Source organism: Tachypleus tridentatus, chromosome 10 (assembly GCF_004210375.1).
Source record: "Tachypleus tridentatus isolate NWPU-2018 chromosome 10, ASM421037v1, whole genome shotgun sequence".
In the NCBI taxonomy this organism is placed as follows: domain Eukaryota; kingdom Metazoa; phylum Arthropoda; class Merostomata; order Xiphosura; family Limulidae; genus Tachypleus; species Tachypleus tridentatus.
In genome coordinates this window covers 146,003,325-146,018,079 of record NC_134834.1, presented here as the reverse complement: position 1 = coordinate 146,018,079, position 14,755 = coordinate 146,003,325, and the positions used below count along the sequence as shown (strand labels likewise).

Here is a 14,755-nt window from a genome sequence, read left to right as displayed (position 1 = left end):
TGCCCTCCTGTTGGCAGAGGACTATAGTCTGATGTTGAGTGAATCATAGAAAGTGCAATATGCTAAAATATATATGTAAGAGTGGGTGTTTTGTTCAAGGTTTTGGTGCATGCATACTTGTTTTTTTTTGCACTGATGTGAGGTTATTAGCTATCAGCTCTGTGAAGAAGTGAATATTTATTTGAAATGCACTTTTAAGTAAGAAAAATGTTAAATTTACCCTTAAACATCAAACTTTAGTGTAATAAACTTGAAGCTACTGTAGGAAACTACACTGTTACAGTGAAATTTCTATTTGACCATCAGTATCTTACAACCATTACATATGAATTGTATACCACAACCTTGTATTTTCTTTTCTGTAGAATGAGTATAGCTTGTAGTATATCTCACTCAGAAAATTATCTAGATATATGCAAACAATGTCTTGAATGGGACATGTTAACTATTTTAAGCAGGCTTGTTGTTCTAGGCATCACATTCAATGTTTGTGCAAGATGCCAGAGTGATATTTTCATATCATTTAGGTTCTATTTTAGGATTTGGATTTTTAAGAAACATAAATACTAGCTTTTATGAGATGATGAATATTTGTAGATGAAACCCTAAGACAAAATGCTTTGAATATACCACTATGAATTGTGAAACATGATTCAAATTGACTACTTACTAGAATTCATTTATCATGATTATTTAATTTACTCTGATGAAGGTTTGGCATGGCCAGGTGGTTAAGGAACTTGACTCATAATTCGAGGGTTGCAAGTCCAAATCCATGTCACACCAAAACATGCTCACCCTTTCTGCCGTGGGGGCATTATAATGTGACAGTTAGTCCAACTATTCGTTGGTGAAAGAGTAGTCCAAGACTTGGAGGTGGGTGGTGATGACTAGCTGCCTTCCCTCTAGTCTTACACTGCTAAATTAGGGATGGCTAGTGCAGATATCCCTTGTGTAGCTTTGTGCAAAATTAAAAACAAAACAAAACAATAGTCTGATGAATAAATAATTTTATAATTTCAGAATGCATTGATTGTTATTTAGTGTAAATTATCAATACATGACAAAAAGACATCATACTGTCTCTAAGCTTCTTATGGCTATTGGCAGCATATGTTTTTTAAGAATGATCTGAGATGCTACTAGGGATAGAACCTATAGTACATGGTATTCAGGAATGCATTTGCTGTACCTTAAATATTACATCAGCTCAACCATGAGAAGGCATAATGCCTATGTACAAGAATACAGCAACAGGTGAGAAGTGTCTTTTGAATTGTACTAAAGAAATATGCAACAAATTTGTCAAATTGTCTTGTATATAAATTATGAACTGACTTTATTTCCTAGTTAATAATTCAGGAAACAAAACACTTGATGTTAAGTTTGGAAGTTCATATGTCACTATTTAAATGAAGTGAGTGTACACAGTTTGTGATGTACTGTTAAATTTAACAACATAATACAAGTTAGACATTAGTCTGTGATCTACATGTTGTTTCATTATGTAATACAAAGTAGAAACCATTCTATTAGGTACCCAGCATGACTCTGAAGATGGGGAGCTGGAGAATTTTGTGCTGGACTCTCAGTTTAAAAAAATCTCCTTAGTATGAATTATTCTTCAGTACATGTTATGACTGTAGATGATTAACCAGGAACAGAAATGCATTAAATGATTATGTATTTATCTAAATGTTTATATATATAAACTTCATTCATTATGAGGAGAGTGTGAAATACAATTACTCATTACTGGCACAAAGTATTAAAATAGGATCACATATTAATAACAAAAAGTATCAAGTAAAATAATTCTTTTAAAACATAGATTATCAATTACAGTCCTGCAATATTAGCAAAGAGTATCAAATATAATAATAAATTACTGACAGAGAGTAATAAATGTGGATACTCATCTGAGAGAAGTATGGATGTTCATTCTTAGCAGAGAATCAAATATAGATATTCAGTATTAACAGAAAGTATTAAATAGAATATCTCATTTCTAGCACATAGTATAAAATATGGACATTCATTACTGATAGAGTATCAAATATGGACACTCGTTACTGAAAGAGAGTTATCAAAATTTTGATTCTTTGGATAATTGAAATAATCAAAATAATAATAATAACTGGAAACCCTAATTCCAATTGATTGATTAGTTTTTGATTTGCGACCCTAATGGATTAAACTAGACAAACTGAGATTAAGAGAAAACAATAATAAAAAACATAAAGGCAGTATTTCAATTACCAGATAGTTGGAGCAATTGAAAACAGAAATAACTTGAAACAATTTTGATTAATTTGTTATTTTTGTGACATTAGTAGAAGTTAATCATCCAGCCCTAAATATAAAAACCTATTACTAGCAGAGAGTATTAAAATATGATTGCTCATGCTTTTCATAGAGTACCAGGTTACAATCATACACTAGAGATAATTTTACAGTCTTCATTATATGTCATGTTTTATTTCCAGATCAGTTAATCATAGAGTTAACTGAGCTCATATTTTATTATTTCTTGTTGACTTACTTTATGCCTTTTTATTTTGCTCCTAACAGGTAGGAAGCCACCAGTGACTCCTGCTGCTCCAATAAAGCCCCTATACTGGACTAGAATTCAGGTTTCCATCCAAGATCCAGAACGTGCTGGTTAGCGGTTTGTAAAACTATATTTTTACCGAGATAAGAAATTATTGGTAAATGCCAAATATATTGCTTATATTTGATGTTAAAATTTGACTCATGAGAGACAAATTACAAAATACTAACTGAAATATTGTTGTTTCTCTGCTACTAATGCTGCAGACAATATTTAAACTTTCAGTAATGTTTGTAGTCAATACATTTTAGATGTAATTTTTTGGAATGTGGTATTACAGAAAAATTCCATATGATTTAGAGTTTTTTTAAAAGTTATATATTTATTGAAATATTTGTACATTCAGAGTGTAAGTATACATTAGACCCAAGAATATTTCAGGTATAGACACACTAATGCCAAATTTGCAGTAATCAGATTTACTTTTAAAACAAATCTCAAAAATTTACTGCAAAATAACAATGCAAATAAGCTTGCATTATTATTTTCCTTTCCTTTCTGTATTAGTTGTGACTGTCTATGCAAGTTAAACAGGAAGTGCATTATCACCTGGGTTACAAATGGACTACATTCACTCCCATGATAATCAGTGAGGTAGACTTTATCACTTACACTTGTAAATCTAGTTGTTTGTTTTGAACTAAAATATGTTGGTTCCAGGTTGATGAAAGTACCTTAATTGAGTCACTGGACACATTTGAAAATATACACAATATTCTCCATTGTGCATGTTTAATGACTGGAGTTGAAATTTTCAACAGTTCAAACAATTCAACATATAAATTTTTAGATTAATTTGAGGGGAACATAAAAATAAAGAAAACATTTAATTCAAAGAGAGATGGATACAGTTATTCAAGGTGAATTTTTTATTAATTTTAGTTTTATGTGGAAAAAGTAACATTCATGAATGCAAATTGATTATTATGGCTTTTCTTAACTCTTTCACTCTGGCCAGGATGTATATTTCTCACTGCACTACAAAATATATGTTCAAGTTGCAATGAATGGGTTAAGATTTGTATAGTGTCAGAAAGGTGATTGTGTGTGGGGTTATCCTGATGATTTATTCATTTAATTTGGTATTGTGTTAAGGCTTTTAGAAATCTCATTCAGAGAAACAAAAGTTAAAGATAGTATGCTTGAGCATTCCCTTCATAATGCAATGAATATATTGAAACAAGTATCATAAAGGACTATTAATTATGTTGTGAAATAGTAAGCCTGTTTTAGGAATTTATTGCAAGCTTTTCTCTCACCTTTCTTGGAGGGTTGACAGTGACCCATGAGGCAGTGGTCATTTTGAGAGAGACTGCCACCCACCTGACCTGTGTGTTTCGATGAAGCTGCACCAGGCATACTCGCCCTCTTTTGCTGCTCTCTTGGCACTTAATCCTGTCATTGAGAGACAACAATATGGTAGCAGTAACTGACTGTATTGTCCAGGCAACTACTCAACTTGTTTCTAAAACCTTGACATATTTTTCATGGTATTCTTATCCATGGTGGAATCCTGCATGCCAACATAGCACGGAAGCATCAAAAACTGGGTCTGGGATACCTTTTGTAGATATCCCACACTTTTAACCTGCAACACTTTTCAGTGGGCCTGTGCACATGCTTGATAGGTAAGAGGTCAAAGCCAGAAGGAATCTTGCATTAAATATACAACTAGCATCTCTTCTACCGTCATTTCCAAAGTCATATGAGACAAGATTTGGAATGTCAGTTGGCAGTATACTTCCACCCCCTTTGATCTTGCTCTATGATGGTCAGGGAGTTGCTGATACTCTTGGTGAAAGATTTATACATTTAGCACATTTTACATTTACTCTTCTTATACATTTAGCACATTTTACATTTACTCTTCTTATACATTTAGCACTTCTGCTTCATCTCTCACCTTTTAAGCCATCAAGACTTAAGCAGAGTGATCACCTCTTTCATCTTGGTCTGATCGGTTCTATGACGTTTACACTGGTGGAACTCAAGTTTGCTCTTCATTGATCTATGAATACATCAGTCAGACGTGATGATGTACACACTATGAGATGATGTGCCATCTCTCTCCTATCTTTCTTGTTATTCCTCTGATTCTTTTTATCTAGATATAGCAGGAGAATGCTTTTCCTGATGCTCGGTGCCAGGCTATTGTCCTCCTTTTTCTAATCCCAGGAAGGACCCCAAGATTCCTTCAAACTATCATCCAATTGTTTTGATGAGTCACCTTTGTAAGATCTTAGAGAGGATCATTAATGCTTGTTTTGTTTGGTTCCTCAAATAAAAAAAATCTCCTCTAACCCACCCAGTGTGGGTTTTGATGACAGAACTCCACTGTGGACCACCTTCACGTTAAATCTTACCCTATTCTAATCAATATTGAAAACTGACTGGCCCAATTCCCTTTATCATGTACTTCTATTCAGTTTCTCTGGATACTAGGTCATGTCAGTATTCACTGAAATGAGCTTTCTGATACCTCAGCTAAGTCTGTCTGCTCTGTTGCTATCACTTCCATGCCTGTTCTATGCTGTATTCAAGGTTTGTCTCTGTGCCACTTGTGAGTTATGTGATAACAACCTTTACCAGATGAAACCTTCTGTTGGGCTTTGGCTGTCTTGTATCCATAAGGATCAGAAGGAGGAAGTTGTCACAACTAACTATGCATTGGACACAGTTTTTTAACTCGTCATTTCTTTTATCTGGGACTGATGTAATAACGTTTGTTCTGTGTGACACCTAAGTTACAGTAGTTCAGATTTTACTGTAATGCTCATACTGTCCCTAGGACCACGAGCGATGGCATCATTTTAGACATGTTTTTACCATGGGTTTACCCTTGATGTTGGATAGTGCCATTCATGATGGTGACACTGTCCACCTTATGCACGTTTTTAATTTTTTAAAGGGCCTTTGACCTTTTCAATTCTATTTACATTTTTATCTGACATTGGACCACTGTTTTTGTTTTAACTTAATTTCCTTTTACACTTTGTAATATTTTACTGCTTTTTTTGTTGTTTTTTTACTGGTTGTTTGCAGATAGCCTAGTTGCTTTGCACCATAAAATGCTAAACAACAACAACAGCTGATTGGAAACTAATACCATAAGTGATATGACAATCCTTTCATTTACTGGATACAAGAACCATGATTTGTGTGCTAGCCCTTTAACCCTTTTACAATGGGTCAGGGTTCAAAAGCCATGTCATTGCATTTGTTGATTTGCATTCAAAATTTTATTTAACTACTATTTTATGAATTTAGGTCAATATGTTTGAATGAAATTTTAGATTATAATTCAAACTTTAATACTTAATATTACATATGAGTTAATTTCTTAAATTAAAAGTAAATATTAAAAGAACACACCTAAATATAGATTTTAGTGAATCATGTGGTATATTAAATACAGCACTGTTTAAAATTAGATGTTTGTGATGTCAAAATACTAAGTGTAGTTTTATACAAATTAGGAACTCTTATCTTTTTATTTTCCTGAGATATGACTTATGTACTAAATCATACACAGTGGCCCTATTCAACTCATTCCATTTTTTGAAAAGGTCCATTATATACTCCAGTATATAGCATTTGAATAACCAATCAACAGCTTAGAATGTCCCAACTGTTTTCTCCCATCATTTTAATCTTTAAAAATACTACAGTACTCTTTCAATCCAAGATTTCATTGAGGTAAGTGTTATCTTTAGTCTTCTCAAAGATTCATATTTTTTAAATCTAGATAAATTTTAGTTACTAAGTTTCATAAATCATAGTGGAATTCTATGGTATCGGTGTAGTTGTTTATGGTTTTTAGTTATTCAACTGTATATATATAAAACATAAAAAATTTGTTTTATATCCTCCATGTGTGAAATTTTAAAAGACTTAGCAACCTATGTCCAGCAGCAAACTAGTACAAAGATCATAGCAAGATGAGATACTTGATTTACTTTTCTATACTTTAAGAAAAATAAGTTCAATTGATTTCTAAATAGTAATAATCTACACACACACACGCATAGTGTGAGAAATGAAATGTGATTGTATATTACAAAATACTAGTCCACTAAAACATAGCCAAGACAGGGAAGACTGATGGTCAGTTTTGTAACACTGGATATGTGAACTGAGTGCATATGCACCTTGCCAATGCAAGCTTTGTAATATTAGGTATGTGGTAGGCATGACTGGAAGCTCAGTATAATAGAAAGTAATAAATATATATGTTTATATATAGTGCTGTGAGATTTAAGCTACATAGACTAATCATTTGTATTTTTGTATTATAATTCTAGCATAAAAAAAGCATAATTTATATTTACTTACCAATTTTTTACGATAGATACAAGATTGATTAAGACCCCACATATTTAGAGTAAAAATAACATAAAATATAAAGTTTTCCTGAAAATACACATTTGAAATGTATTTAGGAGGTTTTAGAGTTTACAAAAATAATATTTGTGATTTTTGGGACAAAAATAGGTTTTTTTTAATCATAATATGAAATAATTCTGCACTCAGACTAGTAAGGAAACAGGCTATATTTTCACAAATAAATCTTTAACAAAAATATTTCATTAAAAATCTGACTTTTTGTTTACAAAATATTTGTAATCTTTACTAAAAGTCTTCCAAATTTTGTAAAAATACATATGCTGTATCAAAAGTTATAATGCAGACACTCAACATGTGCAAATGTGTAGATGAACTTATGTATATTATATTGAGCCTGTTGTAAAAGGGTTAACTGATTGGATACAAAGATAATGAGTGGTGTGATAACTCTTTAACTGATTCTATATATAAACCATGGCTAATGTGATAATTCCTAAGCTAATTGGATTTAAAGACCATGACTGATGTGCTAATTTTATAGCTTATTTGATACAAAAATTTGTTATTAAATTTAGTTATTTGCACTCATTGTAAATAATTCACCTGCAAGGTAATTTTCATTTTGAGTTTAGAAAATACTATTTGTTATCTTACAATTTTCACATTTCACTTGCATAATCTCAATACACAGTCTTTGTCAGTCTTTTGAATAAACATAAGTTTTCAACATGTAATAAATAATTTTGTGTGTGTAGTATTTCTAATAAAATAAAGATTTATCTGTGAATGTGTTGAGTATTTCAACACTTTATTTTGAATGGTCCATGTGCAAAATGATTTTCAAGTTAAGATTAAAAATATTGTTTTTTATTTCAAAAATCTGTTATTTTATTTGTGTAATCATTAAAACCTTCGAAATACATCTGAAATGTTATATTTTATCTGTTATTTTCTCTTCCTTAACTATATACAAGGATTTGACCAACCTCATAACCAAAAAAGAATAAAAATCTAAGTTAACCTTTTTTTTTCTCTCTAGAATGGATTCATATGTTAAACTACATGTGTTTATCTTAAGTAGCTTTAAACTCATAATAATATGTCTACTTATAATTTAATTTTATTGACCTTTGAACTGTGCCTAACTAATGTTCACGCATTATTTATAAGTTGTAAATCACTTGGGAAAAGTGCAGCTTATGTTATGCCATCGAATTATGTTACCCATGAGCTGCTTGCATGTGTGCCTCATGAAACATTGTTATTATATTACTCATTTTACTTAACTCTAACATTATGGATTGGGTGGGATCCACTCAGCTTGTACCCACAAAAGTATCCATGAGAGTAATTATACTATGATTTCTTGTAATGTGTGCATATCATTACAAAATTTTGCTAATTGTTAGAAAATATTAAAAAGATTTTGTATGCAAAATATCAGGGTTGTTTTACTATGTTTAATCATGGTTTTGTTTTTTCTCCAATGGTAACACATACAGAGTAATTTTGATTTTAAATGTAAAGATACTTTTGTTTCAGAAAATTTACGAATTTCACATGCAAAATTTTCATGAGCTCCAGATAATTGTCAAATGTGTTTTTAAAAAAACTTCGTATTTTATCCGTTATTTTTAGTACTGTATCTGTGTATAGGTTAGGTCAATTTGACTGACCTTGTAATCACCATAAAAATTTGAAAGTAAATATTTTTTTTATCTGTTCTAGAATGACCATGAATTAACTCAAAAACAGAAGTGTTTACTCTTAGTAAATTAAATATCATAACATTATACATTATATATATATATATTTGTTGTTATACTGATCTTTCATCTGTGCTTTGCTTTAGTAGACTAGTATTTTGTAAGATACAGTAACATTTTAGTTATAATACATTATATATGTATATACATTATTACTAATTAGAAATCAGTTCTTAAAGCATTGAATAGTTATAAAGAAGTATGGCAAACAGTTATTTCTTCTAATTATGAACATGCACTTGTTTGCTGCTTGCCATAGGTTGCTAAGCCTTATCAAATTTTGCATGTGGAGGATGTGAAAGGAAATAATTTTGTTTAAGGTATTATGGATACATTTTGATACTGACAAAAAATTTTAAATTCCTGTATAAATATCATAGAATTCCAATATAATTTATCAAGCTTAGTAACTAAGCTTTATTTGGGTCTAAATTTAGGAACTGTAAAATTTTGAGGTGACTGAAGTTCTACCTTATCACTTAAAATCTGAAAATAAAAGGGGTTTTCTATGTAAATACTTTGCAAAGGCTCAGAGAACCATGTAGGGAACATTCTGAGCTTTCAATTAGTTATTCACATGGCATAGGCAGAAATAGGTAAAAATATTTCAAAAAATGAAAAAGAGGTGGGTGGAGCCACTATGTTTGATTCAGTAAATGTAGAAATATCTCAGTAATTAGAAAAAATTGGAGGTTTATATTTTATATTCTAGCTTGTAATTGTCAGTAATTTGAGTTCCTAATTTGTTAGAAACTGTAAATTTTGTATTCGGACATCATAAGCATCTAATGTGAATCAACACTGCATTCAACATATCACATGATGCACACAAATAAATTTTTTAGGTTTTTTTTATTATTTACTTCTGAATTAAGAAATTAACTAATGGATCATATTAAACTTATTGACTGTAGATTTTGTATTTGGACATCATAAGCATCTAATATGAATCAATGCTGCATTCATCATATCACATGACACACACAAATAATTTTTTAGGCTTTTTTTAGTATTTACTTTGAATTAAGAAATTAACTAATGGATCATACTAAACTTATTGACTGTACAATCATAAATCTGTAATTTAATAACATTTTGAATGTGAGCCAACAAACATGAAATGACATGGCTTTTGACCTATGACATATGGCAGTAAGTTTAATCTTACATTAAGGTAAATGTTTATACTTTATTTTCCATTTTTTCTACCATATCACTAGCTTTAGCTATTATCAACATACAATGCACTGAAATATTTAAAATTAAGAAATGGAAATATGTGCTTAAATTTTATCTCTTTGTTAAATAATTTTAAAATATCTTATTTGGGTCATTTCTTTTTCTCCACCTTTTCGCAAATGTTATACTTTTCCTTTCTGACCCCTTTATCTCTTATTATTTATGTCTACAGCTTTCCACTGATCCCTGCAGGAGATATAATGTTATGATCAGTAGAGAGTCCACTTTTCTCTTGCCTCTTTTTAAGATGCATGACCAGGAAAGGGATGACTAGAAAAATTTAAATAATTATTAATCCTTTCAAATATAAATATTAAAACACAAGTAGTACATAATAAACTAAATTATAAAAGTAAAACCACAATGCAATTTAAATGTCTATTAAACTAATATGTTTAAGGTGATAAAAAATAGCCAACTTCTAAGGACAGGGATTTCAACAACAGATGTGAAGCAGAATTTGTTTGTTATTTGAAAAATAATTTATTACTTGCTTTCTAGCCAGGAGAGACTAAATGAGAAATCTGCTCCTTCTCTTGATTATAAGCATCTCATTTAAGGCTACAAAAGAATGTTGCTTAGCAGCAGGTTACTGTAGAATGTGATCTAAGTGAGTAGAAGCTATTCTAGACTGTTGAAGAGGTACTATGAGTAAGCTGTAAAGAAAAGTAGCAATCAAATTTAAAATATTTCAACTGTATGTATATCACACAAAACTGAAGACGTAATTGTTTTTCAAAGATTTTTTTGAAATAAAGTAGTAACAACTTAGATGATATAAAACTTTGAATTATAACATTTGATAATGCTAATTTCATTGAAATTTGGTAAATGGATAGTAAATTGGTTTAATTAAATTCTGAACATAAGTTTTCACACTTTGTAACATGCATAGAAAGGTATTTAAAAAGGGTACGAGATGTTAAAAGTATAACTGATTAGACACAAAGACAATAGTTGGTGTATTCACCTTTTAGATGATCGGATACAAACACTTTAGCTTATTGCAAAGGTGATGAATGGAGTATTAACATTTTAGACATTTGAATACCATGATCTGGAGTTGTGTGGTAACCTTTTGCTAGATGGATACAAATATCATGGGTGTGATAACCCTTTATGTGGGTGAATATAAAGACAATAATTTTGTGATTGGGTGGAAATCTTGTAGACAACAAGTACAAACATCATTATTGTGTGATTATTCTTGTGGGCAGAAAATATAAAAACCGTGAATGTGTGGTAACCATTTGGACAAAAAATAAAGAACATTATTGTGTAGTAACCTTGTGGACAAAGCAATATAAAAAAAAACGTTATGATTTTTGGTTTTAAGTGTAAGCAGTTGACATAATAAAATAGGAATGTCTTATGTTACAGCTGTCTATAACTTTGATACCTCAGTTGTGGATGTAGACACACTGCAAGCAGTTTATGAAGTGGTACGTATGACCATTCTAACCTATGACACTACAACATAAACCTTGAAATATTTTGCAAAATAGTAAATATAAATAGCTATGTAATCCTTATTTGTAATCTTTATATGTCAGACTGTGTTTTGATGTTACTGGTAATTCTTCAAACAAAAATGAACAATGACCCAAAAAGATTTTTGATGATCTTCTGCAATTAAAAAATGTGTCTTCTGACCTTTAGAAAAATATTCTCAAGAGAGTAAGCATTGGCTATTCTCCTAAGTGTTTCAGATGCTCAGCTTGTATTATTTATTTATGGCTTAAATTTCCTTTGGTTCAGACAAGTAAACCTGTTACAGTCTTATCTGTCCATATTTCTCTAACATCTTGAATTATCAAATATCATCTCCAGTCATTTACTCTTTTCCTATTACAATAAAGCATTAGACTCTCATGTTTTCATGTTGTTTTTTCTCTTTGTAGAAAGAGCTACCAATATTCCTCACAAAATTTTGATCATGTTTGTACATATTTCAAGATTGTAGCTTGAAATTATATTAAATATGTAAATTTTGGTTCTAGTTATTGCAACAAATGTTTTAATTTTATAGTTAAAAGAGATAACAGAAGATGCAACCTGAACAGGGGTCAGCAATTTCAAGCATTATTAAGTATCTTCAGCTTAGCAATGAGATAAAAGAATGTGCTTCCTGCCCATTCCATCTTCCAGTGTTATACTTTACTCCGTTAAGAAGTATTATGAATTAGATCAAGCTGATAAAAACTGCCAGAAATTAATAATACAGATTGTTCACATAGTTAAATTGAAACTATTAATTTTGCTGAGGAATATTAAAAGGAACTTAAAGATAGTTGATTTTAGACACTGAATCTTATTAAAGCAGGTCAAAAGTATGCAAGTAAAAGTATTACTTAAAAGGAACTTAAAATTTATATAGATGCTGAATCTTATTAAAGTAGGTCAAAAGTACATAAGTGAAAGTAATTCATGAACTTAACTCATTTTGCAACTTCACAAACTTACATTTTTGGACATATGCTGTTGAATGCATGATAAGTGTGTGAATCTTGTATGAATCATAATCATGAATAAGACGTTTTCATATTATAGGCTAAGACTTAATGCACTGGAGAAATGGGAAAAGTGTGTCTTTAACAATGCATGGTTCTCTAATGAACAGTATTGTTAGTGTGTTCAGTGCTGTAAATTTATTAAGCACAAGGCAATTTTCAAAATTTCTAGTATAACATTAGACATAAATGGGTTGGGTGAAAGCACACAGAAAAAACACATCAGATGTTGAAATTTGCAATTATTAAAGAAATTAAAAAGTGAAATAACTGTTATATTGAGAGTTCTTTGATAGGCCTTGACCCAATCCTGATCAGAAGCAATGAAGAATTGTAGGCTATAAACATAGTCCTGGGTACCTGTATGAATCCTGGACTGAATAACCTTATTGTTAATAAAAAAAAGAACTTAAAGGTATATCTGTAAATGCAGAAATGAAGTAGACATATAGTATATGCAGTCGTCATTCCTACAAGTCACAGGAAAAGATGTCTACCATACTTTCCTCTATATTTCCAAGCAGCAAGGTAGCCAGAGCTTTTAAATATGGAGGAAAATAAATCAAGGTACTTTAAAACATTTGGTTCAGCATCAAGCTTCCTTGAATGTTTGAAAGAGAAAATAAAAGAGAAACATAATTATTGAGACTTTTATTTATGCTTATTTTCATAAAGTTAATTAAATGTGGATAGATCTCATATTCTAGCTGTCTCCTGAGTATATTAGACCATTTATTACATCTTGACATGATCTAACCTCTTCTCTTCTTGGACCTACATTCTTTGACAACATTGAGTATGAGAGATAAATGTACCTGGTTTAAAAATTTTAAATGCATTGTAAATTCCATGCACCTGGATCACCTTAATAAATGTATGTATAAATCTTTTCCCTTGTAACTGATGAGTTTGTCTTGCTTTCTAATGAAAGCTGTAACAAAAAATCTCTGGACAAATGATTATATTTACTTATGACTGTGGGATCAGATGTCTTTTGTAATGCAGTTTCATGTTGGTGCTGTGTTATAAAATATATATATATATATATATATATATAAATATATATATATATACAGCTCTTGGTGGGTAAACCAGCACAAATTAAATTTAAACTGTACAGGAACAAATGTAAAAAGGCTTCAAGTGCAAGTTCAAGACAGAGTCTTATGGATTACATATTGTGTATTGGATGCTGATGACTGGACCAGTGACTATGAAGTAGGATGTCTTGGATGTTTTGCTCTTTTTAAACATACCTCAGCTAGATGGGAGGACTTTACAACATTTACCAAATCAGCAATTTTTGATAAGGTACTTATACATACTTTTTTTTATTTTTCCATATTTGCAAAGTTCTCCCAGTAAGTGGGATTGTTTTATAAACTTTTACATTTGCAGCATTTTATAATTTTCCTGTACTGGAAATATATTTCCAATTGGTAATTCCCTTTCCTCACAAGATTAACTATTTTTTTCATTACTGCCCCATTATATGCAAACTTTTTTATTTATGCATGTCACAAGCCTTCTGCTTCTCCCTGTTGGAATCAAGTGATTCCATCATGTCTCTCATGTAAATCATCATGCACTATCTTTCCAACAATGGGAGCATGGTACACTTGGGTGATGCATACAATTCCCTCTATGTGCCTCTTCCAAATTATCACCTTGTTTGACAGTGCTTGTACTTGGACATTTTTTTTTTCTGTCAGTCTTTACTGTTTCATCTTCGTATTTAGTATGTTGACAAAGTGGTCTGTATTTATTATAACTTTCAGTTTTTCTGAAGTTTGAGATTTTTCTCCACTTATCCCAGTGTATCCCAGTCACATTCCAAAGCTATTGATATTATTTCAAGGGTTGTGCCCATGATTAGAGCTATCTCATAGGTTATCTTTGCAAGAACTCAGCATGGGTCTTTATCAGTGGTTGTCCTCTAGGAAATTGAATGTTATAAAATGGTTGGCTTCTTTCTTTGCTTATTGTCCACAATTGTTCCTATAGACGAAAACCCTGTTCAGGTAGACAAAAACCTTGATAGCCTTCTTCCATTTCAGTATTTTAAGTGTTTTATTCTTTGTTCCATCATGTAGTCTATTTCCAAAATGGAGATCCCATGTTCTTTTGCTTGTTTATAATGGCTTTCATTCATGTTCCTGTACACACAGTTTCCATATTATTTCATTAGAAGTTTGATTATCTACTGTCTGGACTTTCATTTTTTATAGTCCATCTTTTGCCATACACTCCACCAAATTATCTTCATAATAAGATAAGATGTTTTT

The 14,755-nt window shown here is 30.9% G+C and overlaps 1 protein-coding gene across 1 annotated transcript in view; it reads left to right on the top strand.

Annotated features, from left to right (window-relative positions):
- LOC143230545 (uncharacterized) overlaps window positions 1-14,755 on the top strand; it is a 53,786-nt gene that overhangs the window by 19,188 nt on the left and 19,843 nt on the right. Inside the window, exons 7-8 of the mRNA XM_076464297.1 lie at window positions 2,572-2,661; window positions 11,341-11,402. Coding sequence (XP_076320412.1) covers window positions 2,572-2,661; window positions 11,341-11,402 — 152 coding nt within the window. The remainder of the gene's footprint in view (window positions 1-2,571; window positions 2,662-11,340; window positions 11,403-14,755) is intronic.